This window comes from Bubalus kerabau, chromosome 10, assembly GCF_029407905.1.
Source record: "Bubalus kerabau isolate K-KA32 ecotype Philippines breed swamp buffalo chromosome 10, PCC_UOA_SB_1v2, whole genome shotgun sequence".
Lineage (NCBI taxonomy): Eukaryota > Metazoa > Chordata > Mammalia > Artiodactyla > Bovidae > Bubalus > Bubalus kerabau.
The window spans coordinates 22,926,341-22,953,101 of record NC_073633.1 but is presented as its reverse complement, the minus strand read 5'-3'; the positions used below and the strand labels follow the sequence as shown (position 1 = coordinate 22,953,101).

The window sequence follows — 26,761 nt, the reverse complement described above, 5'->3', positions numbered from 1 at the left end:
AAAAGCTTAGAAATCAAAAAAATATTACAAAGTAAAAAATATTTTAAAAAGCTGAGAGATGGAGTTGTATGAAGCAGCATGGTGGATTCCACACTTTCTGCCTCCTGGGATGCAGGAGGCATTAAACAGGCCATTAAAGAGATGCCTGTTTGAATGTAATCCTGTAAAAAAAAAAAAAAAGAAATCCTGAAGAAGTGCGCATGCCTGGATACTTATCATCTTAAGCTCTTCATCCAAGGTTGAGGACTCATATAGGCCAGCAGGCTGAGGCCCATCTTTCCTGTCCTCTTAGGGGTCCAGCTACCCCCCAAAGCCAAAGTCCCACAGACCAACCGGCCTCTGAGGGTCTGGCTCCTCTCCTTAGAGGGCTGTGTAGTGCGTCGGAGAAGGCAATGGCACCCCACTCCAGTACTCTTGCCTGGAAAATCCCATGGGCGGAGGAGCCTGGTAGGCTGCAGTCCATGGGGTCGCGAAGAGTCGGACACGACTGAGCGACTTCACTTTCACTTTTCACTTTCATGCATCGGAGAAGGAAATGGCAACCCACTCCAGTGTTCTTGCCTGGAGAATCTCAGGGAAGGGGAGCCTGGTGGGCTGCCATCTATGGGTTGCACAGAGTCGGACACGACTGAAGCTACTTAGCAGCAGCAGCAGCAGCAGCAGTGTGATGTGAGTAGACATGGAATAAAGCCCAAGAAAGCACAGACGTGTTAACAAAGCTGATTTTTAACACCAGTTTATTGTATTTTTACAATAATAAAAATAAATTAGTCATACACAAAAATAGTTGTCATTTTTGCTGAAGAGAAAGCAGACTATTTACTCATATAATTTGCCTTCTACCCGCCACCTCTTTATGCAATAATTGACACCCAAGGGTGACATGGGGTTGTTGGAGTATTCTGTGGGTTCCATGCTCCTGGCTGTGGAGTTGACCACCCAGAGCCCCCCTCAGCAGTCACCAGTGGGGACCCTGGAGGTGTGGTCAGAGCAGTGAGTGCATCAGCTCCTATATACCCCTCCTTGCCCCTGCCAGGGGACCCTGCCCCCTTCCCAGCTCCAAGTCAGCCCCCTGAGCCACTAACTGCTGGTGATTCTGAAGAATGAGGCAAGACAAAGAGAAGGGTTGGAAAAGACCCCCATATTTCCTTCTCCAAATATTTGAGGGTGAGGAGAGGGCAGATTATATGAGCAAATATGATATTTAAGGTGGAAAGGTGGCAATCCAGACAGACCTGTTTTCAGGTACAATCCCAGGGGTAAAAAAACCCTGAATGAGTCAAAAAATAGAGTAATTTCTATTTCATCTTAAAACCCAAGGAACTTGGCTAATCAGTATACTTAAGTGTAACCATGGACTTAGAATAAGATGCCATGTGCAGCAACTTTCTGGGGAAGCTGGGTTAGTAGGATCAAATAATTTTACATAAATGTGGATCGAATATGTAAATAAATACCTATTAGGTCCCTTTAAAATTAACATATTCTAAATAATAGAACTATTTTGGTGTAGTGACTCATTCCGCGGGTCGAGTTCAGAATACACATTTCCTATAAACATCTTGTATTTACAAAGAACAAAATAATAAGTTATAACAAAGTATATCCTTCCGTCAAACTGAATGGTGGGGGTCTGGGGGTCAAGGCAGGTGGAAATCAAGTTTATGTAACAGAACGGCTTTCTTCTCACCGAAGCAAAGGGCTCAACATCTGGAAGACGCTGAGAAAGCCGTCTGGAGGGTCCCACCCCATGGGGTCACTTTTCCTCGGCACGACGGTTGTCTCCCACTGTCAGCCACTGAAGAGAAAGAACCAGGAGTGTGGTGCAGGGTGGAGAGAATGATGTACCTCCAGCAAAGATGCAGGAAAGCAAAATGAATTGAGACGGAGATGGTATTTAGAGGGTCCTCCCTGGTGGCTCAGACGGTAAAGCGTCTGTCTACAATGAGGAAGACCCGAGTTCGAGCCCTGGGTCGGGAAGATCCCCTGGAGAAGGAAATGGCAATCCACTCCAGTACTATTGTCTGGAAAATCCCATGGACAGAGGAGCCTGGTAGGCTACAGTCTATGGGGTCGCAAAGAGTCGGACACGACTGAGCGACTTCACTTTCACTTCACTTTCTTGTCTAGTCGAGGCACTTCCTCCATCAAGGTGTGTGACCCCAGGCAGGGAACTAGCTATCAGGATGTTTGATTACTCATTCTCAAAGCAGGACCAGATAGGGCAGCTCTGATCAATTGGCTAGTGGTTCTCTGAGGTCACATTCAGCTCTTGGGAGGAGTGCAACACTGGGTTGAGAATGGTAGTCAGCAACAGGAAGTACATGTGCTGTGTACTTGCCATCCCAGACCAGGTGAATCACTTGAAGCTGTTCTACTTACAGAGTCACCAAAGTCCAGACTGGAAGGAATCTTAAAAGTCCTGTTGCCCCAGCTAGGTGCTCGGATCCCCCCCACCCCTTCAGCATCCATGACAGAGGGCCATTAAGACTCTGCTGAGACCTCCAGGAATGGGTCAGTCAGCAGTAGCTACCATGGAGCCCTCGACCTTCTGAAGTTGCTCATGCGCAGAAAGGAGGTTCTCCTGCAAGAGCTAAAATCTTCCTCCCTGCAACGTTCACCTCCCAGGATGGCTCCCCTGGCGCTTCCCAAATCTCTCCTCATGAATCCTTGCACTGCTTCTCAGTCTGCACCCCTCCGCAGGATCAGGCATGCTCATCTGAATGTTATATGTTATCAGTATTCTTCTTCAAGTTTACGGCAATCACAAATAGGGTTCACCAAATGTTTTCTCCTTATGCCTGAATGCTCTGTGGCTTTTTGTTTGTTTTGGGTATTTTTGTGTGTATTTTTTGGGGGGGGCGGTAGTTTCATCCCACTTTCTTGACCCGCATTGAGCTCAGCCAATTGAAACTCTTAACTGCTCCCCACATTGTACTTCTATAGTTTTGATTTTGTTTTGAAATCCAAAGGTGGGACTTTATGTTGGAAGGACCTGGGATGCTCACCTCCCACTTGGTGGAGAAAGCTCTTTTAGGCTGGTGAACTCACTCATATGGCAGCCATACCTCTGCTGTGTTGGGAAACCTGGGTTTTCCCTTCATTTAAGCTGAAATCAGCCTTTCTGCTCTTCCACCCATTGATCTTGCTCTGCCCTCCAGCATGTAAAGAAAGCCTCCTCCAAGGAATCCTCCAAAGGACTGGCTTGTTCAGGAAGATCAGAGCACAGCTGCAAAAAGGGTACCCTCCCCTGGGATAAGAAGCAAAAGCAAGTGATGAAACAGAGAGAGTGAGTGCTGGCTAGGAACCAGCCATGTGCTTGGCCTCTCTGGTCTGCTTTTGATTGGTGGGCACAGGAATCTGGGCCTCTGCTCTGTTGCTTATTGCACAAGTTATATAAGGATCAGGAAAGATGGGTGTACTTTTGGAAAATGGTGACTGGGGCTTTCCAGAAAGAGAAGGACACTTATAGTAAGGCCAAATAGAATTTCTGAAAGCCCAAGGGTAATGGGAGCATGATGGAGTGTGTCTGACTGAGCTTGTAATACTGCTTCCAAAAGCACATCATCATCAAATTAGCAGATTTTTGGGTTAAAGGGCTCGTGGGAGAAACTCAGTTGCTATAAATTTCAAAGCAAACACTTGCTTTGAATGGGAAATAGTCCCAGGACCATAGTACTAAATAAGACAAATTTTCTTTATGCTTTCAATTTGTTCAGCCTGATTATTTTTCTTAGTGGGTATAAGAATGTACATATATATATATATATATATATTTCCCCCCTTCTTTTTCTTCACTGAGTTTTTTCAGATGGCTCATCTTCCATATGCACTGCATTCTCTTTCCAGCTTGAGGCCTTGGGAACTACAGAGTTATGTGAAGTGAATCAAGAAGGACCCTACTGCTGTGGTCATTGTGGAGGAGTTCACAGCCCCTTTTCCTAGGCTGGTTGCATTAATAAAGATCTTAGTGTTCATACCTTGGAGGGGAGATATGGGTTGTGAGTCATGGGGCAAGGTGTGTGGGGGGTAGTGGGCAGAGGGCAAAGAGAAATCCACAAATCAAAGCAGAAAGACCCAAGGGAGACTCTTTCTAATATAAACATAGGATTCTTACTGGGATAGGTTGGTTAGACTTTCCTCTGGGCGATGTGTGGTGAAGACCCAGGAGAGATGGCTGAGGAAGAGGCAAGAGCCCAGGGGGCTATGGAGCTGTGCGTGCTGGAAATCTGCTCTGGGTGACAAAAAAGCGACCTTGATGTAGGATTCCATGGGTGGTGTGTCCCACTGGGGAGAATAGTAATTTAAGACAATCACCTTGCTACCCCGAAGGCTTTCTTATCTCATGGGCTAGTTCTATTAAGGATGGGGTTCAAGAACCCATGCAGAGTCCTGTCACCAGGACCTGTGATTTTTGGGGGAAGGGAAAAAAGAAAGAGACTTCTGAAACATATGAGTGCAGGGCCAGAGGAAAGAATTCAAAGGTCTGGGCTTTGTTTGCTGAATGGGAAACTTCTGAGCCTCTTGGTATGAAAGGAAGCCACATTCTGCAGACCTAAGACTTCCAGCCAGGCCTCGGGGTGAGGGTTTTGTGGTCAGACCACAGGGGTTGGGACTGACTACATGGGCCAGCCCGTGACCTCATACCTGGCAGGTCAGTTACCTAAGCTGAGTCTGTTTTCTTGTCAGTAAAATAGGGACCATGATTCATTCCCTGCCTCTCATTCTGGGGCTCCATGAGCCATAATGAGCTAATATCTCTGACTATACCTTCCAAACAATAAAGCACTAAACTGGCAAGAGATATTTGTGTCATAAGGCAGGAAAACAGCCTTTGAGCATGAAAATAGGCACAGCCGGGCTGAGGTAACAAAGGAATGCAGGCATCTTAGCAAGCCTTAGGGGAGCCCTGGGGTGGGGGTGCTGCCTCCTCTGACTCTTCCTAGGGTGCTGATATTGGAAAGACCTGCAGCGCCAGGGATGAGGCAGCGCCCAGACAGGGCCTGGCTGCTGACTTAGAAAGTGCCAGGACGGAGTCAGCTGAGAGCTGAAGGCACTCCCCACCGCTTGGTCTGCAGAGAGCGCAGGGGCCAGGCTTCTGGAGGAGGGGTCATCAGTTCATGGTGATGCTCAAAGGACAACCGTGGCCTTGCTCTTGGGCACCGTGTGTACACTTTACAAAGGCAGGGTGCAGACTAACTTGACTGGCAGCTCCACAGGCCAGGGAGCCCCCAGTAGGCAGCAGCCAGCCGGTCCCACCGCTCGCAGACTCCCTGACCTGCCCACGGATGTGGAGTGGGATGTTATCTGCTCCCTGGGAAGCCCGAGTGCCTGTGGGCCACGCGTGTGCAGGAGGCGCAGCAGGCGGTCTTGTAGTAGTTGTAGACGCAGAGCCTGGCCTGGACCACCACGTTGCAGTTGTAGTACCGGTCCTTGCAGTTTTCATCTGCAGCAGAGGAGAATGGAAAAGACTTTGAGCACAAGCAGCAGCCTAGACTTAGGGAATGAGAAAGGGCAGACGGTGTGGCTATCCATCCCAGTTCCACTGTTTGTTACCGTTGGAAGGTGTGAGTGTGGGCTGAGAACAAGTTTATATATATATTTTTTCTTCTTTAAACAGGCAGCTGAAATCTGTTTACTCTGACCTTAAGGATGCTGGAACCATATCTCTGAATGCATTGCCATTTTAATCAATTCCCATGCAAGTTTCTCTTTGCTTGCCATCTGTGCTATCAACAGCTACCTTAAATTATGAAATTTACACCTGAAGGAGGCTGACCCCCTCTGAACTCCATGACTTTGCACACAGTCACAGTGAGACCTAGATGTATCTGGCATTTTGACACCAGAGAATTTGATGGAGATGAAGAAAGATGAATCTTTTACTGCAAGGTACGATTCCCTACTTACCAACTTCAGGGACACAGTCCTGAGGGTTACAAGATTCTTTTTCTTCTGGTTTCAACTGAGGGTCACAGAGATTACTTAGGGTCATGTCATCTGCCAGACAACGGACTTCCCGGACGCGGAAGCCACCCTGACAGGTCTTGGAACACTGTGAGGGGAAAGGAAGAAAGTTAGACTTCTTGGCAGCCCATTTGCTCAGCACACTGAAGAAGGCAGATTTTGGAAAATTCTGACATCTATCAAAGGAGACAATATTAAAACAAACTCCCCTGCACCTACTAATCAACCTCAATGGGCATCTACTCATGGCTAGCCACGTCCCGTCTGTACCCTCCAGGATGATGTCTCAAATTACTTTGAAGCAGATCTAGACATCATATTACTTCTTCTGTAATATTTCAGTTTGTAGCACTAAACAACCAAGCTTCTTAAAAAATTACAATACCATTATTACACCTAGAAATCGACAATAGTTTCTTCTCTTCAAGCATATATTTCATTTTGCTTGTGAATCTCAATTTTATTTTAGATTTTCTTGCTTTATTTTGTAGTTTAAAAGTCCAGCTACAATTTTCAAACCCTGTTACTGACATGTCAACTTTCTAAAATAGAGATTTTTTGGGGGTGTGGGGATCAGGGTCCACATCAGGTCTCTACATTGCAGTTGGTTGATAGGCCTTTTAAGCCATGGGTTCCCTCCCCTGTGTTTTTCCCCTTGTACTTGAGTTGTTGGGGGAATGGAATCACCTGTCCTGAAGAGTTTCCCACAGTTTAAGACTTTGCTGAGGGCATCCCCCGTGATACAGGCTGACATGTTCCTCTATCCTCCACATTTCCCACAGATAGGATGTTGGCTCCAATCTATTCAACCTTATCAGGTGCAGGTTTGATGTGTGTGTGTGTGTGTGTGTGTGGTGAGACCACTTCATAGGATGTGTTTAGTTGTCTCTCTTTGGAGGAGGTCAACACTCACTCAAGAGCAGATCCATTAGTTCATCTGGGGTTGAAAAATGGTGATAATATCCTAATACCACTTCTTCTTTTACAAGCTGAGAATCTAAAGCATTCCCACTCCTTCTTCATTTATGTTTACTCTGGTTACCCAGTGGGATGCCTTGTTTAGGAAAGACAGGGCAAATGTTTGGTTATTTTCCTTTATTTATCAGTTTTCAGAATAATGAGTTGGTTCCTCTAACATCCTACAATGGTGAATCCTCTAGTTAGTTTTTTAATCATTGTAAACTTATTATACATGGATGGATTTAAATTTATTATAGATGGATGGATTTAAACTTACAGATGGATGGATTATAGATGGATGGATTTCATTCAGTGCATGGCAGTTATTATTTTTACTGATGCTCATTGATGCCCCATCAGTGGCTATCCAGGCCTCAGAGTTGGTTCTTGAGCTCTTTAGACATGAACTCATCTTTAAGAACCTCCTTGCTGCCTGGTATAAAAAGTCATCCTGATTTAATTTATACCTATACATTCCCAGACCTGGAATCAGACATTTTTCTTTGGCTCCTTTTAGTGGAGAATGGTATTTTGGTGTCATTTTATTTATTTATTTTTTGGTCTCACTGCTTGGCATGTGGGATCTTAGTTCCCCGACCAGGGATCAAACCCAGGCCTCCTTCACTGGAAGCGCAGCATCTTAACCACTAGACCACCAGGGATGTCCCAGAGAGTGGCATTTTGAAACCATATTCCAGCTGATAGGCATGGCCTTTGCTACTGGGTTGGTCACTGTATCCAGGATCTTTCAGTGGATAAAACAGAGAATATTTTTTTTAAGATAAATTAATTTGTGAGTTCAAACTGATATTTCTAAGTCAAATTCAGGACAGCAGGATTTTCGCTTAAATCTCTTCTATTTTGTCTGTTATCTTCTTTCTCCTAAGCTGAGAATCCTGTTTCTTAAGGCAAGTGGGGATAACAGAGCCATAGCATCATATCTACTATTACATATATCATCAGAGTACTGGGAAGTAGATTATTCATTTACTTTATCACCTGTTATACACCCAACCATCTCAGAACACAGGACAACAGCCATCACTAAAAATGTGATTATTGCAAACAATGTAAACATTTTTCTGCAGTTCTTTTTGTCCTTAGGTATAGACAGTCAGATTACTGTGATTTAGAGCCACAGGCAAGAGAGTTGATGCCACCAACTGCGTACATATTAAGGCTAATTTGTTCCATTCATTTTCCATTTTTAGGGATTTCCTTTTTAAAAGAATAATTTTGTTTTATAATTATATAAAATATTTACTTTATTCCAAATGCAAATTTATAAAACAAAGTGAATTTTAAAAATGTCTAGCTTCTGTCACTGTCTTTGCTACTACAGTAACAATATATTTTATATTTGCTTCAATTGACTTATTTATTTAAAAAATATTTATTTACTTATTTGGATGGTCTGGGTCTTAGTTGCAGCACGTGTAATCTTTGTTGCGGAATTTGGGATCTTTTTTAGTTGTAATATATGGCTTCTTTAGTTGCTGATCTTTAGTTGCGGGATCCTACTTTCCCAACCAGGAATTGAACCCAAGCCCCCTGTGCTGGGAGTGTGGAGTCTTAGCCATTGGACCACCAGGGGAGTCCCCACTTATTTATTTATTTTTAAATTTACATGCGGAAAAATTCATTTTCTGTGGCGCACAGTTCTGAGTTTTGACAAATTCAGAGAATCATGTATCTCCCTCTGCAAACAAGACAGAACTTTCATCACACAGAACAAATTCCTTTGTGTTGTCCCTTTGTAGTGAGATTTGTCCCACTCCATCCTCTGGCAATCACTGGTCTGGTCTCTGTTCTGATAGTTTTTCCTTTTGAAGAATATTACATAGACAGTATTATACACTGTGTAGCTTTGTGGGGGGAGAAGGAAATGGCAACCCACTCCAGTGTTCTTGCCTGGAGAATCCCAGGGACGGTGGAGCCTGGTGGGCTGCCATCTATGGGGTCGCACAGAGTCGGACACGACTGAAGCAACTTAGCAGCAGTAGCAGCAGCAGCTTTGTGGGGGGAGGGGAGTCTTCCTTCCATTTAGCAAAATACATTTGAAGTTCTTCCATGTCATAGGCAGTATCAATTCTTTGGTTCCTGTTGCTGAGTGGCACCCCATTGTTTGGACAAACCTCTGTTCATTCATTTACCTGTTAAGGGACATCAGGGCTATTCCCTTCAGATGTCTTAGGAGTTTGTGGCCTTTGATGTGGCCTGGTGAGTTTGGTCCTTTCTAGACTCTCCAAACCAAATGGCAGAAGAAAATAGTGGTCTGCTCTTGCTTTCTCAAAGACCAAATGGCCAACACAAACCTAATCCTAAGAAGCAAATTTCTTGGCCAAGTTGGACCCAGAATCAGTCTTTGCAAACAAGATCCCAGCTGATTCTTAGGCCCATGAAAATTTGAGTCACCATTTTATGGCCTCCATAGTTTGGAAGTCAAGCTCATCCCAGCCTCAGGCTCCCTCCTTCCCACCAAGCAGGCTGAGTTCAGGGCACCCTGGCTGTGACCAAGGACAGCAGATTGTGCAGGGAATCTGGGCTGAGCCCAGTGCCTGGCACCCAGTAGATGGGCCAGCCATGAGGGGTAGGGGGAAGCAGATGAGAGCACCAAGACTTACCATGCTCCATTCTGTGTGAAACCATTTGGCCCCACAGGGCTTGAGGTGGCAGGGTTGCTGGCTGGGGGGTTTCTCCAGAAAGGAACATTCATAGGGGTCCAGCACTTCAAAAGTGTCTGTGTTCTTCCTAACACAGATCACCTCCCTCTGCTGGGTCCCGCTCCCACACTCGATGGAGCACTAGAGGAGGCAGCAGAGAAAGACAGGTGTCACGTGATAGGAAGGGGATGAGAAATACCATCCATCGAGGAAGGTTTACCAGAACTTTCCATCATTGCTTCAGGGAGGTCCCAGTTTTCCTGACAGCTCTGTTTCTGGCATGGAGAGCACCTGCCCTGAACTCTCAGGTCTCAAGGATGCTGGTGGCTGAGATCCTGATGCCCTCAGTAATATGGGAGTGAAATCAGGTTTCCCATAGGTTATCCTGAAGAGCATGCCATCCAGTCATTTGGTTTTGTCTGGTAGACTCTGACACCTCTCATTGTAAAACAATGAACTAACATTTAGCTTATCTGCTGGCCTTTGGTGGGATACTGCTGGGTATGAATGCTTTTCCCAGAGTCTGCATGTATGTGGGTGAAGTAAGAAGACCACAGACTTGGGACAATGTCCCTTATGATCAGCCCTCCCCTCCCAACAGGCAGCCAGCAGGAAGATTTTCCCACAGAATCCAACTCCCTGGTTCCTTACTTGGAGCCAAAGCTCACTGAGGTTGTGATTGCAAAGAGTCTAGTCAGATAATTACACGTCTTGCTTCATTGCATTAGGTTATGGAAATATGATGCATGTAACTGCCCATTACTTATTTTAGTTAGTATCTATTACTTTGCAAAATGTTTTCTGTTCATGTTTGGTGTACTCTTATTACCTTTTGATTGAAAAAATTTTATAAGCTGTGATCTATATACTTTTAAAGACTTTAAAGAAGCTATTGCCTTTATGAAAAGCCTGTAAAAATGTCTACAGCTGCAACTCTTAATATTAGCCTTGCTTCTGTATGCAGGCACATGGTGAAATAAAAAGAATGGTGGGGGGGAACCCATGTCACCACACAGCAAAAAAAGCCCCTCAAACCCAAGCTAACAGACTACAGATTAGTCACACGGCCCATGATAAACATCTCCATCAGCAATTTCCACTTTGAGCCTGTTTTCTGCCATCTTCACAGGTATACAGAAAACTACAAGGCTTCTTAGTTTTGGAGCTGTCTGTTCAGATGTTAGAGAATAAATGTGACCCAGACACAGGGGCAGACAAGAGGCCTGCTCCTAATGGCTAAAGACTGTGGAGGACTCTCCCGCCCCACAAGAACTAAAACAATCTAAGCGTGAAGCAGGGCTTCCAAGGTGGCTCAGTGGCAAAGAACCCTCCTGCCAATTCAGGAGACACGGGTGCTATCCCTGGGTCAGGAAGATCCCCTAGAGAAGGGAATGGCAACCCATTCCAGTATTCTTGCCTGGAGCATCCCATAGACAGAGGAGCCTGGTGTTCTGCAGTCCATGGGGTCGCAAACAGTTGGACACAGCTGAGCATGCATACACACACAGGATGAAGTAAACCCAGAATTGACAGGGAAGGAAGAAAGAAATCATCTGGCATGAGTAATAGACTGGTGGAATATCTTATGACTAAGAGTTGGGCTACTCCATTTCCAGAGTAGGAAAAGGGTCCCTAAACCTGAGAAGTCTCATTCTCTTGGGACGGGTCCTCCACAAGCCTCAGAAGGACCGCTGCTAGCACCTGTGCTCACAACTTCCAAGGGAGTCTTTTCCCCAAAGTCCACAGTAAAACTCCCAGGGAAGGACTCAGTTTGACTCAGCTTGAGTCACATGTCCAATCTGGACCAACCACTGTGACCAGGCCAGTGGGCCATTTGAGGCCAACTCTCTTTCAAACCATGGGTCTGGAAGGAATATTTCCTTTTATATATTGAAGTCAATTAATGTTTAAGACTTACTTTCAATAACTAAGCGTGCTCTATTTCATTTTCTTCGGGGATAATATCCAATTCCCAGGGCAGGGAGGTGTCAGCAGGCTCTGACAGTCTTATAAATTCAGGAACAAAACCTGGTCTACAATCAATCAGGTCCTGACTCTTTGGATGACAGGGTGATACATTCCATGTTTCTAATCTTAGCAGAAATAAACGCTGCCTTCACCAGGATTCATGTGATTCTCATTCTCTGAGTGCTTGCACCCACGCTCATTCATGTCCAGCTTTTTTGTGACTACTTGGACCATAGCCCACCAGGCTTCTCTGTCCATGGAATTCTCCAGGCAAGAATACTGGAGTGGGTTGTCATTTTCTTCTCCAGAGGATCTTCCTGACCCAGGGATTTAACCTGCATCTCTGTGTCTCCTACCTTGGTAAGGGGTCTCTACCACCTGAGCCACTGGGGAAGCCAGTTCTCTGAGTAGGTCTAGAGTTAATGGGAGGCCCATAAATGAAAAAGAACTGAATCCTGCTCCCCTCTCTTCTTCCTCAAACACTGGTGGACACGTGAGTTGAATTGTACTGGTTATCTGCTCTGTGTGAAGGCTGTCATGGTCTGATACTACAGTCTCACACAGGATTCTTCCCATTGTCTCAGTTTCCATAGATTGCTCTTGTTCAGTCGCTAAGTCATGTCCAACTCTTTGTGACCCCATGGACTGCAGCATGCCAAGCTTCCCTGTCCTCCACTATTCTCCCAGAGTTTCCACAGATACTTGGTGTAATTAGTGTCCCATACACTGTTCACTTCTGAATTATCTTTGGGGTTTAGATCCTAGATATTTTGCTACCAACAATGAGATAGAAACATTGGCAGAAAAAATAACAAACATGGAGAAGAGGAAACAAATATTTATTAAGTACTCCCCATGTCCCAAGCAACAACCCTTTTATCTACAGTGTCTCATGAAAACCCAATAGCAACTCTAAAAAGGTGGTATTATTATTCTTCTATCTGGATGAGGAACCAGGCTCAGAAAGGTTAAATTACCCACCCCAAGTCAGAGAACTAAGGAATCAGAGAGCTGGGATCAGTTATCAAGTATGCCTAACTCTGATACCGACTTGGGTAGCATGGGAGTACTTGAATTCTTTCTTTTCTGAATTTGTTAATATTCTACAGTTTGTATTATAAAAACATTACAGGGAATTTGAGGAGAAAACATTTGCTCATGTTGTTTATATAAAAAGCTATACTTTGAAGCGGTTGAGATAGGGTTCCCATACTTTAACATAGTCTGGTTTTCACTTGCCATTATTTGTACTTTCCACATCTTTTAATTATTATTGTTGTTGTTACATAATACCTTAATGAGTTATGATATGCCATAATATCCCTAATTGCCCTGTTGTCACGAACATCTCTGTTGAAAACCCCTTTTTTTCCTCCTGTTAATTATTTCCTTAAAATGAATACTCAGGAGTGGGGTGACTGGGTTAAAGCAAATGAACATTTTTATGGTTCTTGACTTTTATTGCCAGATTGCTTTCCAAAGGGGCTGTATCAATTTACAAGGACAAGGCAGTCCATTTTTTTCAGGGTCTGTTATTAAAGCTACTTAAAAGAAATAAAATTCTATATGGAGCCGGAGGTCCAGAGAATGTATAAATCATGATCATCAGCCAAAATTCTTTGGAGAACAAGCCAGCCCTGCGAGCCAAATCCTAGATGGTCTGAGAACTCAAAATACTGATGGTCATCATAACCGGGCAAAGAGGGAATGATTGTAGGGGGCTCATGTGCAATTTTGGAACTCTAAGGAAAAATTAATTGATCAGTTAAGTTACTGTATTGAGGTATTTGGTGTTCTTGGTTCTTCATAATGAACAAACATAACCTTCTGTTTCTGCTTCTTTCCCCCAGCTTTACTGAGACGTAATTGACAAATAACATTGTAATATATTAAAAGTATGCTCATGATGATATAGTATACATATACATTGTGAAACTGTCCTTACAATCAAGTTAACGCATCCATCACCTCACATATTTACCTTTTTTACATGCATATGTGAGAACACTTAAGTTCTACTCTCTTAGTAAATTTCGATTACACAGTACAGTATTATCTACTGCAGTACAGACACCCTGTTACACACTAGACCGCTCCCCCCGCCAGAACTTGTTCGTCTTATAACTGAAAATCTGAACTCTTTTACCAATCTCTTCCTAGTCCCCTCACCCCCAGCCCCCATCATTCTACTGTTTGTCTCTTTTCAAAAATTCTGTATTTATTGTTTTTGGCTTTGCTGTGTCTCTGTTGTAGCACGAGGGCTGTCTAATTGTGGCACATGGGCTTAACTGCTCCAGGGCATGCGGGATTCTAGTTCCTCGTCAGGGACTGAATCTGCATATCTTGCACTGGAAGGCAGATTCTTAACCACTGGACAACCAGGGAAATCCCTCTATTCTCTTCCTCTGAATTGAACTTTTTTTCAGATCCCACTACTTGTGATACCACTGCAGTATCAGTGGTGTGTCTGGTTTATTTCACTTAGCATAATACCCTCCAAGTCCATCCATGTTGTTGCAAGCAGCAGGATTTCCTTCTTTTTTTAAAGGCCGAATAATATTCCATTATAAACAAATACCACATATTCTTTACCCATTCATCTGTTGACAGGCACAGGTTATTTCTATGCTTTGGTTACTGTGAATAATGCTGTTACCCACATGGTAGGGGATGCAGGTATCCCTCCCAGATAATAATTTTCTTTTCTTTGGGTATACATCCAGAGGTGGGATTGCTGGATCATATCCATTTCTGCTTTTGACTTTCAAGTACAGGCCCAACTGACTTTATTAACAACAGCAATACAATAAGAGCAGTAGAAGCTACAATTTATTGTGTAATTGTACATCAGGCACTGCATCACATACTGTGTAAACATCACTTCACTTCTAAAAATAACCTCAGAGGTGCTGGCACAATCAGCATTGTATAGATAAGGAAACCATGCTGGACCATAGGCTTCCTGAGGGCAGGGATATTTGTTTTGCTCATTGATGTAGCCCAAGGGTTTAGAAGAGCACATAGTAGGTGCTCAATAAGCACTGTTGACCGAATGAGGCTCCAAAGGCATAAGTAGCTTCTCTAGGGTCATGGGTAGCACAGCTGAGATTCAAATTTAGCATCCCTGGGAGACACCAAGCCCTGTTTCCTGACCCCTCTGCTATGTTGCTTCTCACCAGGGACAGAGACACATCGGTTCTGGCCACTCACCTGACTCCAGCTCCCTGCAAACCACTCCACCTTGCCCGTGCAGGGCCCGTTGTCACACGGGGTGGCCTCCGCTGGCCGGTTGCTCCCGCAGCCCTCCAGGGGCAGGCTGCTGACGTGGTTGGTCATGCACACCACCGAGCGTGTCCGCACTCCAGCCCCACACTCCGCCGAGCACTGTGAGACAGGACGGGCACGTTAGAGAGGAGGCCTCCCCACAGGTTCTGAAGTCACTCTCAGAGGAGGTGAAGGAGGTCAGAACCCCCCAGTTTCCCTACCATCTCTTTCCCTTGGAAACCACTGACCCTTGTCATTCAGTCTCCTCCATTATGGGACATCAGTATGGCACCCCGTCCAGGTTTCCCGGGACAGTCTTCACTCCAAATATCCTGTCCCACGACTGTGATTAATAGTTACACTTGTCAGACTACCTGTTCTACCTGTTTCAGCTTTCAAGTTCAAAAATGCAGTAGGTCCCCTACACATAAAGGAGTTCCTTTCCAAGTGTATGTGTTAGTAGCTAAGTTGTGTCCGACTCTTTTTGACCCTAGGGACTGTAGCCTGCCAGGCTCCTCTGTCCATGGGATTTTCCAGGTAAGAATATTGGAGTGGGTTGCTATTTCCTCCTCCAGGGGATCTTCCTGACCCAGGGATCGAACCCATGTTTTCCAAGTCTCCCTCATTGCAGGCAGATTCTTTTACCACTGAGTCACCCAATTTGTTCATAAGTCCAACAAACTTAGCCTAGGTACCCAGCTAACACAATCAGCTATATAGTACTGTACTGTGATAGGTTTATAATACTTTCACACAAATAATACAAAAAAACCAAACACATACAAAAGAAAATATTTTAATCTCACGGTACAGGCCCTTGAAAAGTACAATACAGTGCCAGCTACATCACCGCTGCTTTTATGCTTGCTTCCGGACATCCTGGGCTTGAAATAAAGACACCGTACTGCACGTGGCGCTGTACAGTAGAGCACACAAAAGCAGGGCCACATGGCAACGTATGACAGACACGTGAACTAACTGACGCGACTGAACATGTGCATGCACGTTTGCATCTTTGAAAGCTCGAAACTTGAAGGTTCCTATGTAGGGGACTTACTGTATAGTCAGCAGCAGAAGGAGAGCACGAAAACTTGGGCACATGCCCGCCTGCTAGTAGCTGAGTCTGGCCTGGTCTGGGACAGGAGGGTTGAAGTCTCTCACAGGACACTGCTGCCTGATACTAACGCAGGTGTTTCCATCCCTCAAAGGCCACAGCTAGAGGAGAACTGGGAGGCAGACCGAAATAAAGGGAGAGCTTGGTCTGGGAACCAGGCACGTCAGTGTGTGTCACATCCCTATTCTCTGTGAGGCTGGGGCTTCCCTGGTGGCGCAGATGGTACAGAATCCACCTGCAATGCAGGAGACCTGAGTCTGATCCCTGGGTCGGGAAGATCCCCTGGAGAAGGGAATGGCAACCCACTCCAGTATTCTTGCCTAGAGGATGCCATGGACAGAGGAGCCTGGCGGGCTACAGTCCATGGGTCGCAAAGAGTCGTCGGACATGAGTGAGTGACTGAGCATGCACACACATGTCTGTGTGTCTGGGGGCCCATGACCCAGTCCCTTATATCTTTTCCATTATTACCTGGATGGCTGGACACATTCCTGGCAGGAGGACTCTGGTTCTGCACTGTAACCAGGTTTCCAGGGGTTTGCAGGCACATTACAGGGTGGAAGCACCCTGAGGGATTCTTCTAAGGGAAATGGTGCAGACTTGCCTAACTGATAGGGAGGGACTAAAAGGCAGCCACTCATACCTCCATCCTGGTTAAACTTCCACAGTCTTCTGAAGAATTCAGAAGCCCAGACACTGCTCATCTGATGAGCAGTTCAGCTGCGTTGGTCAGAATACTCCTATTGCCCGTCAATCAATAGCTTCCATAAGAGTAGGCAGGCAAAACCATCATCTCCTCCCCCTCCCTCTCCCACCCTTAGGCATATCTTTTAATTGAGCTTAGTATTTTTTCCTCAACTTTTTTTTTTTGTGGTAAAATACACATAACATAAACTTTACCATTTTAGTAATTTTTAAGAGTACAAGTCAGAGGCATTAAGTTGCCTCTGTGCATTAAGTTGTGCAACCATTACTGCCACCCCTCTCTCTTCTAGGGCTTCCCTGTGGCTCAGCTGGTAAAGAATCCACTGGCAATGCAGGAGACCTCAGTTCGATCCCTGGGTTGGGAAGATCCCCTGGAGAAGGGAACGGCTACGCACTCCAGTATTCTGGCCTGGAGAATTCCATGGACTGTATAGTCCATGGGGTCACAAAGAGTCAGACACGACTGAACGGCTTTTATTTCACTTTCTCTCTTCTAACATAAATCTTATTTTTGTCTCTGATAGATGAATTCATAATGTTTTCCTCTGTACACAGGTTACTGGTGGGATAACGATGAACTACATACACCTTTTAGCTCATCTTTGACACCTGACACCAGGGACCCCCAAGGTGGCCTGGCTACTGGGAAGAGGAATGTTGTGAATGATTCTGAGTTTGTAAGAAGCAGGGAAGGGGCCTGTCATTTGCTGAGTGCCTGTTCTATGCCAGACATTCCCAAGATGTAGGAAAGGTATGATGCATTTATGCACTTTATTTAGAACTTCATTATTTAATATTCATGTGATGTGCTAAGGAGAATTAAGTGAGTTCTTTCACACCCATGTCTTGATCTCCGAGGCCCTTAATCTTCATAGGAGCACAGGGAGCCTATGATAGTTCATCTCTAGGCCTCTCCCCAAAAGTCAGAAATCACCCTTGGGATTTCCAACTCGAGATTCATGTCTGTGTGGTTTAGGGCACCTCCTGGTGCACACTGCTGCCCATCAGCCCCGCCTGCCCGCCTTCCCTCCCGCTCACCCGCTCGCTCCACTCGGTCAGGAACCAGCTTTTGGCGCAGGGCCCCATGTCGCAGTTCTCAATGTCATTGGGCCGGAGCTTCATGTTGCATTCCTCGTCGTCGACCACGTCCCCGATGTTGCTCACACACTTCACGTCCCGGGTCCTCTGTCCCACTCCACAAGGCACCGAACACTAAAACGCAGCAAGTGCACGTCAGCGCGGTGGGCAGTGCTGAGTCCGAGGGCCCCCTCCCATCAGGGCACCCTGGTCCTCCTAACCCACCACCTGAGCAGAGGGCAGGGTAAGGAACAACTCCTGGGTTGCTGTGTACCCAGCCATGCAATGCTACCTGGGGAGGATCCCAGGCTTCCTTTGATCTTTTGGGCCTCAGTTCTGTCATCTGTGAAATGGGAGAGCAGGATGGCAAGGAGGAGTTGACTCTAGCAGTCACTGGTCTTCACTCCACCATGACACAGGAGAGAGGAAACCTGTGTGCACAGAGCTCTCATGGGTCACCCTGACGGAAAGTCAGCCCCTAAGTCTACCTGGCAACCAGCACTTCCTATGCTTTGCAGAAAAGTCCTTCCAGAAAACTGCAGGAAGGGTCCTCCTGGAGAGCCCAGGGTTCTCCCACATCAGGTCTGGGAGAGGGGAGGCGGGAGGGCGGCTGTAGGTCTTGCAGGGGGACCTCCAGAGCAGGCCGCCCCACCCGCGTACCGAGGTCCAGTCCGTCCGGATCTGCCACTCGCTGCAGATCTTGAGCTGGCAGGTGCTGGTGGTCTCGGGCTTCTCCAGGTGCTGGCAGCGGTAGGGCTGCACCGTCAGGCTGCGGTTGGCGTACACCTGGCGACACAGAACCTGGCGGTGCTGCATGCCCAGGCCGCAGGTCTTGCTGCACTCGGACCACTCCCCGATGTCCCAGCTAGTGCAGGGAGGAGAGAGCGAGAAGACCATCACTTCAGTCAACAGGAAGGGAGCATCTCACACGGAAGCTGGCCAAGCCAATGTACACAGAAGCATCAGAATCATTGGTTACAGGTGACCCCCAGCCTAAAGCAGTGCCTGGCAGCCTGCCTCCACCCACAGGCCTCCGTAAAGGATGGGACTCTGTTCCATACCCTATTCATCAGTGATTAAGACCCAAGAAGGGACTAGTGATTCTTTTTTTTAATCTAGTCACCAAAATAACTCAAAGGTGAGTTTTATCACCCTGTAGTACATTAACCCACTTTGAGACTAACTTAGTAATCTTATTCCAACCTTCGTTATTCTTCATTCACTATTTACACATCAGTGTTGCATATTCTCCTCTGTCATCCTGTCTTGTCACTTACTTAAATAAGACATTAGCACATGTCCATTGTGTCTTTGGGTAAGAAGTATGTTCTTATTAGTTTGAGAATTATGTTTTAGCCCCATCTCAGGACTTTCCCCCCTTGTTCTTCTAAATTGTTTTTTTTTTTTTTTTTTTTTGATGTGGACCATTTTTAAAGTCTTTATTGAAAGTATTACAATACTTTAAGAAATATTTATCTTTTTTTATTTTTGGCTGTACTGGTTCTTTGCTGCTGTGCACTGACTTTGCCTAGTAGTTGAGAGCAGGGGGTTGGTTTCTAGTTGCAGCGCATAGCCTTCTCATTGTGGTGGCTTCTCGTGGTGTGATTCCCGGGCTCTAGTGTGCAGGCTTAGCAGTTGTGGTACACGGGCTTAGCTGCCCTGTGGCATGTGGGATCTTCCCAGACCAGGGGTCAAACCTGTGTCCCCTGCATTGTAAGTCAGACTCTCAACCACTGGACCAACAGGGAAGCCCCAGATTTATTACAATATTGCCTCCGGTTTATGTTTTGGTTTTCTGGCCATGAGGCATGTGGGATCTTAGCTGCCCATCCAGGATTGAACTCACACCTTCTGCAATGGAAGGTGAAGTCTTAACTGCTGCTTAAGACTGCAGTTAAGACTGCAGTCTTAACTGCCAGGGAAGTTCCCTGCCTTGGTCTTCTAAAAGTGTCCCATTTATCAGTCAATAACTAACCCAATACCTCTCCTGGGACGCTCCCCAGGCAGACATATTTGTGACTTTGATAATTGTGTCTCTGTACACAGCTCACCTGAGCACTGACCACACTGGACTGTAACTCTTTGCTTCCCTCTTTGTTTCCCTTATTAGCTAAAACCTAGTTGCTCCAATTCACCAAAGGCTTCCTGGGAGTGTGCTCCTGTGGAAGCACATTCCAACACAAGCTCCTGTGTTAGTCCTGAAAGACAGGCATGCTTTCTAAACAGATTGCATTTTATACACAGACCAAGTTTCCTTTTAAATCAGATGTAGGCTGATCAGATTATATTTACTACTAGGGTCCTATGCAAAAGCAACCTGAGCCAGAAACACGCGACCGAAACAGAGAGGTCCTCTTACAAGGCTGGGCAAGGGAAGATGTTGCAGGGCTCCTCCTCGGGGGTCGGCTTCATGGTCAAGTCACAGTAGCTCTCAGGAACCTCTTCGTGAGTGTTTCTGTGCACACAGCGAAAAATAGGGTACTGTGATCCTGCAAGGACAAGAAGAAGTGTTTGAACACTGCGCTTTGGATGCAGACATGCAGAGATCCTGGTGCTTATGAAGAGAAGCCTCAGAAACAGAACTGTTCACACACACACACTCCTCCATCCTGAGTTGTCAACACCTCCTGCACAAGGGCTTTCCCAGGCTCTGTAGAGGGCAACAGAGAACAGTAGGAATAGTTCCTGTCGTCAAAGGTCTTATGACCTATTTGGGGACATGGTTTGAACATGTTCAATGGCAGATAAAAACAATTTTCCTAAGAGTTCAAGACAACAAGAGAGATGGCTAGGCAGGGGAGTGATTATAAAATGAACACAAATAATAGTGTCTTGAAGGTTTTCTGGAAACATGAGAGAGAACAGGTCTCGAGGGATCTAGCTGCATCATAGAGAGAGGGTTGATTTTGGGTAGCTGTGCACACGTGTATCTTGGAGGGAGGAGGCTGTTCAGGTTGTTGACCTAGAACAAAAGTGCATGGCAAACTGCCCTCTGAGTGTCAGGTATGTTGAAGAGACAGTCAGGCTGGGGCAGAGAAATAAGATTCAAGAGAGGCTAGAAAAGCAGCTGGCTTTGCCTTTCCAATCATTTTTATACATTCCCCTAGTAAAGTACTGATCTGATGGTATTTTAGTTATTTGTGTATATGTCTGCCCCTTATGAAACGGTAAGCTTCTTGGGGACAGGACTAGTTCTTGCTCAATCCTGTAACGCCAGTACAGCAGGGCAGTGAAGTGAAGTGAAAGTTGCTCAGTTGTGTCCGACTCTTTTCGACCCCATGGACTGACTATACAGTCCATGGAATTCTCTAGGCCAGAATACTGGAGTGGGTAGCTGTTCTCTTCTCCGGGGATCTTCCCAACCCAGGGATCGAACTCAGATCTCCTGCATTGCAGATGCATTCTTTACCAGCTGAGCCACAAGGGAAGCCCAAGTTTGTAAGTGCTCATAAAAGTTTGTTGAGTGAATATTTTTCAGAGGTCTAAAATTTGTATTTCTTTCCTAAAAAACTACTAATGGCCTCAGGTTGTTTTAAATGCACAGCTGAGTATTTTGTGCTTAACAAAGCATAATCTATTTTGGAGAAAAAGTCAGAATTTGTTCAGTGAACTTTCTAGCTCTCAAATGGAAAAAAAAAAAAAAAGTGGATTCACTTCTGCCTACCTCTCTCTGCTACCCCCTGGTGGCACCACTGAAGAATTACTAATGAGTGTTTTAAACCGACTGCAACTCCAGGGTCTGAGGAATAAGACGCTTTTTTTTTTTTTTTTACAAATAATTGTCTACCCACCCCACCCACCCAAGTCCCAGTCTAGGCCAGTACCTGAATCCTGCTAGGCAGAACACTATCATGTATCCTACAGCTTTGTCTCAGTTCTGTTGCTAATTGGCCAGGCATTTAGAGTTTCTGAATTTCAACTTGCTATAATATTAATTGTAACTAGAGGGATAACTTTGAATGTAAGTGTCTCTAAATACTTCATCAGCCACAAAGAGTCTCAATGCTCCTTTAGGCTGGTCTTGGGTGACACAATGAGCCAGAGGCTAGCTCTTGTAAGAAACCTGATGGTTTGTAGGACGGTTTTGAATCAGAACAATCATTTGTTTAAACTACTCTTGCTGTGAATATTTACAATGCCGCTACAACTTGAGACCATTATTTTAAAATAATGTTCCAATTAAGCATCGTTATTAGCTGAGTAAAAAGCAGTGCTGGCTATAAAATTAATAGGAAGCAAAAGCTTCTGTGGAATTAAATTTTGTCCGGTGACAAATCTGCTTCCATTAAGAGATTTTTTAATGAAATTCAACAAACATTAAGCACACTGTGCTGAGTTATAAAGATGAATAAGATTCAGTTCACAGCTTGCAGGATACCCACTGGGACTCAGCCATTAAGGGATTAAGTAAAAAATCGTATTATTTAGCCCATCCCTTTCCCTCCAGACCATGTGGGTTAAACTTTTCTACTTAGAAGTTTGTGGACTGGAAAGGAAAAGTAAGTACCCCAACTGCTTGGCATTAATGAGGGGAGAATTGAATGTCCCTAGCTAAAAGGATACAGGTTACCCTAGGAATACTCTGTGACTTGGAAATATGGATCCTGCTTGGGGCTGTGTGCAGATGGCCACTGCCTGCCCCCTTCCACCTTCTTACTGCCTGTACCGTATATTTGTCCATTGTCAAGTTCCAGAGATTAGTCAAGGAAATAAATTCAGGGGCACACTTTCTCTGACGGTGAGAAAGCACTAGCTCTATAATTCCTGACCCAATGACCAAAATGGTTTCTTTCTTTGGGTCAGTTTATATTTCTGCAAAATGGCACCTGGCCATCTCTTCATTGCCCAAGAATGTCATACAATTAGTCCTCTAAGTGCTAGCCAGCAAGAATGGGGTGGGGAGGTCAGGTGCTGGCTGGACTTCAGGCAGCAGGAAAAATCTGGGATCAGTTGGTTGGGCTGGACGTTGAGCATGTTAATCAAAACGGAAGTACATTCCACTGGCGCGGGGAGCATCATACCACAGGTAAAATGAGGCAAGTCAGTGAAGGCAGGGGCCAGTGCAGACGTCAGTGAGGGACTGTGAAGAGAGAGGCAAAGTAAGGAGCAAGAAAACAGTAAGCGACTCTAGCCTTTAAACTCAGGGATCAGCTGAGCCAAGCCAAGAATTTGACCAGATAGACAGAGGTCTGGGCAATGACTGAGCAGAGTATGGGTCACTCTTGCCCACTGGTGACAGAGTTCTTTCCTGTGATGATGCTATCATGGTGCTGAAATTTTAACCTGAAAGGCATGTGTAGTCAGTCTGGCGAGTGCTGCCAGGAAGGACTGGAGAAGAGTTTTAGAGAGGGTATTTGTGGGGACAAATAATGAGATTACAAAGCAAGTGAACTTGGGTTTTGCAGAAAAGAGAAGAACAGCCCTGGCAGGCTCAGAACTTCTTGGTTATGGCATACTTATCACTACACTAAGGACCACGAGATGAGCTAAATATTTTGTGCATCTGCACTGCCTTCCTGCGCTGCACGTCTGAGACCATTGCTGGCTGGGAGCAAATCTTAGAGGGACCAAAGGGGTCCCTCCATCGTGCCTGGGACAGAATAGATAGGCACCATTGAATGACCACCTGGATGAGTAAGTAGCATCCGTCCAGTGAACACAAAGCTGGGTGAGCAGCAAGCAGGGTGGCAAAGGGCGCATGCTGTGTCCTTGTCCCATAAGACAATGCCTTATGGTCTCCAGACAGGCCTACATCTCATCTTACTGGAAAGGCTGGGCCAGGCTACATTTAAAGGCTGAGATGGAAAAGACTCTTCTATACCTGCCATCCTTGACGTCAAATTACACAACAACAATTTTTATCCTTTTTATAACTGCCTTGATTTCATCTAGTTCCGAGTATATTTGGTTCCTTTAACTGGCATCATGTATGCATTTTAGTCGCTCAGTTGTGTCTGACTTTGCAACCCCATGGACTGTTAGCCCTCCAGGCTCTGCTGTCCATGGAATTCTCCAGGCAACAATCCTGGAGTGTGTTGCCAGTGCCTTCTCCAGGGTATCTTCCTGACCCAGGGATTGAACCCCTATCTTCTACATTTCAGGTGGATTCTTTGCTGTCTGAGCCACCAGGGAAGCCCCTTAATGGGCATCATGTGTATGTGACAGTGTCCGATTCTTTGCCACCCCATGTACTATAGCCCGCCAGGCTCCTCTGTCCATGGGGATTCTCCAGGCAAGAATACTGGAGTGGGTTGCCATGCCCTCCTCCAGGAGACCTTCCCAACCCACGGAAGGATCTTCCTGACCAAAGGATTGAACCCCTGTCTCCTGCATTGCAGGCAGATTCTTTACCATCTGAGCCATCAGGGAAGCCCATGAATACTGGAGTGGGTAGCCTATCCCTTCTCCAGGAGATCTTCTTGACTCAGGAATCAAACCAGGGTCTCCTGCATTTCAGGCAGATTCTTTACCAGCTGAGCTACCAGGGAAGCCCAACGGGCATCATACCACTACCTAAATGGTAGAATATTTAGGGACTAATGCATGCTGATGTTGAGTTTCTGTGTCAAGTGCGTTTCACACTGCTTACCACACTAAACTGATGTTGTGACAGATTCTCACTAAACTCTTCTTGGCCTTAATGTATAATTATCTCTTGCTTTCTGCCTCTGTGAAGACACATTTAGCAGGCGTTTACTTTCCCTCATAAGGCTTATAAGAGAAGTTGACTCCAGTTAATGTTCTCTGTGCCGGTATTAAGTATAAGCACAATAAAACCTCCATAAGTCAGCACTCCAGTTCTGAAAGCATCATGGAACTAGCAAAGCTTCCGACAGAAAGGGCTCCAGACCCCAAGAGGAACTAAAGACTTAAATTCGATTCTCCAAAGCCACTAAGTCAGTGCTCCTATGAAAAAGGTAAAAGGTATAGAGGTGGTTGTGAAAGATTTTTCCACATGTTGATTATGCCAAGGTTCCCAAATTTTGTGCTCTCAGATACAAGTCTCTTTAAGAAAAGGAAAAAAAAAAAAAAAAAATCCCCAAACCAATACGCTGGGAGCTTCACGGTTTTCCAGTTGCAGAAACTTTCTGAGATACAGCCTTTGTTTCTATGATAACCTCCCCTCAAAGAACAGCTGTTTTAGGATCACAAATAACACTTCACTGCAAGCAGGAAGCTCTCACCATATATACGAAGGAAATCATGAATAAAAGATTATACATCCTCTTAAAATGAGATCTAAGGCACCTGGAGCAGAGAAGCAGCATCAATTTCCAACCCAGGTGCAGAACATGAGATCAGGGGTTTCTGAACATCGTATCCCACATCTGTCTTAACTTTGGAGTGTTCAAGGACTCAGGGTTGTGAGCCCATGTCACAGTCCAGACTGATAATGATATTGACTCTTTTACACACAGATAGGCTTGGCTTCAAGCCTATTACAACCTTGTTTTATTTATTTACCTTAATTTGTATTGGAGTGTTAAGAATCCCTTGGACAGCAAGGAGATCAAACCAGTAAATCCTAAAGGAAATCAACTCTGAATATTCATTGGAAGGACTGATGCCGAAGCTCCAATACTTTGGTCACCTGATGCAAAGAACTGACTCATTGGAAAAGACCCTGATGCTGGGAAAGATTGAGGGCAGGAGGAGAGGGGACAACAGAGGATGAGATGGTTGGACGGCATCATGGACTCAATGGACATGAGTTTCAGCAAACTCTGGGAGATGGTGAAGGACAAGGAAGCCTGGCATGCTGTGGTTCATGGGGTCTGAAAGAGTCGGACACGACTGAGTGACCAAACAACAAATACTTGCTTTAAATGTCATGTTAGTTTCTACTCTGCAGCAAAATGAATCAGCTCTACGTATACACATATCCCTTCTTTTTTGGATTTCCTTCCCACTGAGATGGACACTTAGGTAACCACAGAGCACTGAGTAGAATTCTCTGTGCTATAGAGTAGGTTCTCATTAGTTATCTATTTTATACTTAGTAGTCTAAATATCGGAGAAGGCAATGGCACCCCACTCCAGTACTCTTGCCTGGAAAATCCCATGGACAGAGGAGCCTGGTAGGCTACAGTCCATGGAGTCGCTAAGAGTCGGACATGACTAAGCGACTTCACTTTCACTTTTCACTTTCATGCATTGGAGAAGGAAATGGCAACCCACTCCAGTGTTCTTGCCTGGAGAATCCCAGGGACAGAGGAGCCTGTTGGGCTGCCGTCTATGGGGTCGCACAGAGTCAGACACCACTGACGCGACTTAGCAGCAGCAGCAGCAGCAGCAGCAACAGTCCAAATATGTCAGTTTCAGTCTCCCAGTTCTTCCCGTTCTTCCCCTCTGGTGTCCATACATTTGTTTTCGTATGTCTGTGTCTCTATTTCTGCTTTGCAAATAAGATCATCTACACCATTTTTCTAGATTCTGCAGATTTGTCTTTCTCTTTCTGACTTACTTCACTTTGTACGACAGTTTCTAGGTCCACTCATGGCACAAAAACAGAAATATAGACCAACGGGACAGGATAGAAAGCCCGGAGAAAAACCCATACACGTACAGTCATCCCATCTATGACAAAGGAAGTGAGAATATGCAATGGAAAAGAGCCTCTTCAAGAAGAGGTGCTGAGAAAACTGGACAGCTACGTGTAAAAGAATGAAATTAGAACGTTCTCTAACACCATACGCAAAAATAAACTCAAAATGGATTAAAGACCTAAATAAGGCCAGACACTATAAAACTCTTAGAGGAAAACATAGGCAGAACACTCTTTGACATAAGTCGCAGCAGGATCTTTTTTGACCCACCTCCTAGAGTAATGAAAATAAAAACAAAAATTAACAAATGGGATCTAATTAAACTTAAAAGATTTTGCACAGTAAAAGAAGCCATAAACAAGAAGAAAAGACAGCCCTAAAAGTGGGAGAAAATATTTGCAAACAAAGCAACTGACAAAGGATTAATCTCCAAAATATACAAATGGTTCATGTGGCTCAATATCAAAAAACAAACAACCCGACCAAAAAATGGGTGG

At 45.3% G+C, this 26,761-nt stretch overlaps 1 protein-coding gene across 2 annotated transcripts in view; it reads right to left on the bottom strand.

Moving 5' to 3' along the window:
* Nucleotides 1-737: 737 nt before the first annotated feature.
* The window catches only part of THSD4 (thrombospondin type 1 domain containing 4), a 669,170-nt gene continuing 643,146 nt past the window's right edge, over nt 738-26,761 (bottom strand). For both annotated transcript variants that reach the window (XM_055536867.1, XM_055536866.1), the window contains 7 exons: nt 20,078-20,207; nt 18,379-18,583; nt 17,680-17,853; nt 14,769-14,942; nt 9,552-9,731; nt 5,911-6,055; nt 738-5,446 (listed from right to left, as the gene is read on the bottom strand). In XM_055536867.1, coding sequence (XP_055392842.1) covers nt 5,304-5,446; nt 5,911-6,055; nt 9,552-9,731; nt 14,769-14,942; nt 17,680-17,853; nt 18,379-18,583; nt 20,078-20,207 — 1,151 coding nt within the window. In that variant the 3' untranslated portion in view covers nt 738-5,303. The remainder of the gene's footprint in view (nt 5,447-5,910; nt 6,056-9,551; nt 9,732-14,768; nt 14,943-17,679; nt 17,854-18,378; nt 18,584-20,077; nt 20,208-26,761) is intronic.